Genomic DNA, 2,018 nt, shown 5'->3' with positions numbered 1-2,018 from the left:
AGGAGCTCTGAGCTGTCACCTGCCAGGCCTGAGTTTGTGAGGGCCTTGTTGTGACAGGGAACTGTCCTGATAAATTGCTGGGAAGCGCTAAGGTTTCCCCAAAGTCTCTAGCAGACAGCTGTGCTGTATCTGCAGACCATGGCCATCCTGGTGGAGCTGGGGGCCCCTCGTCTCTCAGCGGTGCTGGGTGTGGAGCACGAGCAGGTTTCCCTGGCTGCCTGCAACCTTCTGCACGTGATGGTCGATTCCCTGAAGGAAGGGATGCAGAAGGAGTTCCGTGGCAAGGAGGATGCAGTGGTGCTGGGTGAGTGCCTGCTGCCCCGGCTGGCTGCCATGGGGTGGGGAGAGCGTCCCGGGGAGGTGTTGAGCTGCAGCGGGTTTGTCTGCTGCCCACCTTGTCGCCACTCCCTGCCACAGAGCCAGGACTCTGGTCCAGGGTTAGTACGGGGTTGAGCTGGCAGGCAGGAGCCCTTGGTCATGGCAGCATCTCCTGCCAGCCTTACCATGGTGGAGGTGAGGCCTGTGCCCAGGGTGCTGACTGCTGCGCACCGTCTCTTCTGGAAGATTCTTCCAAGGACCTGAAACTGCTGATCAAAGACCTCCTGGAGCTGTTGGTGCTGGAAGGGGCCTCTGCGCATGGCCGTGACAATGCCCTCAACCTGCTCATCAAGGTGGTGCCCAGGAAGTCGCCAAAGGAGACCAACAACAGCCTGAGCCTCTGGGTGATCGACCAGGGTGAGCAGAACAGCCTCCAGCATCCCGCTGGGACACTGTGCCCCTCTGCCTCGGGGTGCCGCGCACCTCGGCTCTGCCCGCGCACCCCGTTTTGCTGCTCCCTGGGTGTCTGACCTCTGCGTCCTCCTAGGCCTGAAGAAGATCCTGGAGGTGGGCAGTACAGTGTGTGGTGCTGCAGGCAGCCTGCCCGTGACAGAGAACAGCCGGATGAGTGCCTCGGTTCTGCTGAGCAAGCTTTACGATGACCTGAAATGCGATGCTGAGAGGGAGAACTTCCACCACTTGTGTGAAGACTATGTGAAGTGAGCTGGGGCGTCCCTGGGGGCGGAGGGGGTTCAGTCTCGTACAGCCAACAGCCCTCTGGGGAAGCAGCAGATCCCCTATCCCCAGAGCTTTTTGCTCTTGGTGATAAAAACAGATTGCAGACCCCCCGAGGCCTGCCGTGCTGGGGCTCAGCGGGTGGGGCTGTGTGTGGCTGAAGGTGGCGGGTGGCATCAGCCTTATCCTTCCTGGTGGCCTTTCCCTGCAGGAGCTGGTTCGAGGGCCACGAGCTGGCTGGGAAGCTGCGGGCCATCCAGACAGTGTCCTGCCTGCTGCAGGGCCCCTCGGATGCTGGGAACAGGGTGCTGGAGCTGGAGGGGATCATGGACAGCGTGTTGTCCCTCTGCGCCTCCGTCAGCGAGGCCCACCAGCTGGTGGCGGTGGAGGCGCTGATCCACGCTGCCGACAAGGCCAAGCGTGCCTCCTTCATCACCGCCAACGGCGTCAGCCTGCTCAAGGAGATCTACAAGCACAGCGAGAGGGACAGCATCCGCATCCGGGCGCTGGTGGTGAGTAGGAGTGGCTGTGCCCAGCCCTTGGGTGGTGCTGGGTGGGCTGTGGCTGCAGTGCTGTCCCCTCCCTGCTGGGGGGGGGCTCTCAGAGGCGCCTCAGGGTGACCTGGGGTTCCTGCTCTGATGCTCTGCTCCTGGCTGCAGGGGCTCTGCAAGCTGGGATCTGCCGGAGGCACCGACTTCAGCATGAAGCAGTTTGCCGAGGGCTCCACGATGAAGTTGGCCAAGCAGTGCCGCAAGTGGGTGCTGCCAGCTGTGGGGCAGGGGGAGCCGGGCAGGGTGCCCCCCACCAGCCGGGGCTCACGGGGTCCCTCTCCCAGGTGGCTCTGCAATGAGACGATCGACGCAGGCACACGGCGCTGGGCGGTGGAGGGCCTGGCCTACCTCACCTTCGATGCAGATGTCAAGGAGGAGTTTGTGGAGGACAAGGCGGGCATGCAGGCCATGTTC

The 2,018-nt window shown here is 63.1% G+C and overlaps 1 protein-coding gene across 1 annotated transcript in view; it reads left to right on the top strand.

The window, feature by feature from the left end:
• UNC45A (unc-45 myosin chaperone A) overlaps positions 1 to 2,018 on the top strand; it is a gene marked incomplete at both ends in the record, with an annotated part of 3,450 nt that overhangs the window by 302 nt on the left and 1,130 nt on the right. The window contains 6 exons of the mRNA XM_010178007.1: positions 136 to 304; positions 565 to 735; positions 866 to 1,037; positions 1,265 to 1,565; positions 1,713 to 1,807; positions 1,889 to 2,018. The exon at positions 1,889 to 2,018 is cut by the window's right edge and continues 7 nt beyond it. Coding sequence (XP_010176309.1) covers positions 136 to 304; positions 565 to 735; positions 866 to 1,037; positions 1,265 to 1,565; positions 1,713 to 1,807; positions 1,889 to 2,018 — 1,038 coding nt within the window. The remainder of the gene's footprint in view (positions 1 to 135; positions 305 to 564; positions 736 to 865; positions 1,038 to 1,264; positions 1,566 to 1,712; positions 1,808 to 1,888) is intronic.

Source organism: Antrostomus carolinensis, unplaced genomic scaffold, assembly GCF_000700745.2.
Source record: "Antrostomus carolinensis isolate BGI_N321 unplaced genomic scaffold, ASM70074v2 scaffold36661, whole genome shotgun sequence".
Taxonomy (NCBI): domain Eukaryota; kingdom Metazoa; phylum Chordata; class Aves; order Caprimulgiformes; family Caprimulgidae; genus Antrostomus; species Antrostomus carolinensis.
The sequence above is the reverse complement of the archived record's forward strand: the minus strand, read 5'-3'. Positions and strand labels throughout refer to the sequence as shown.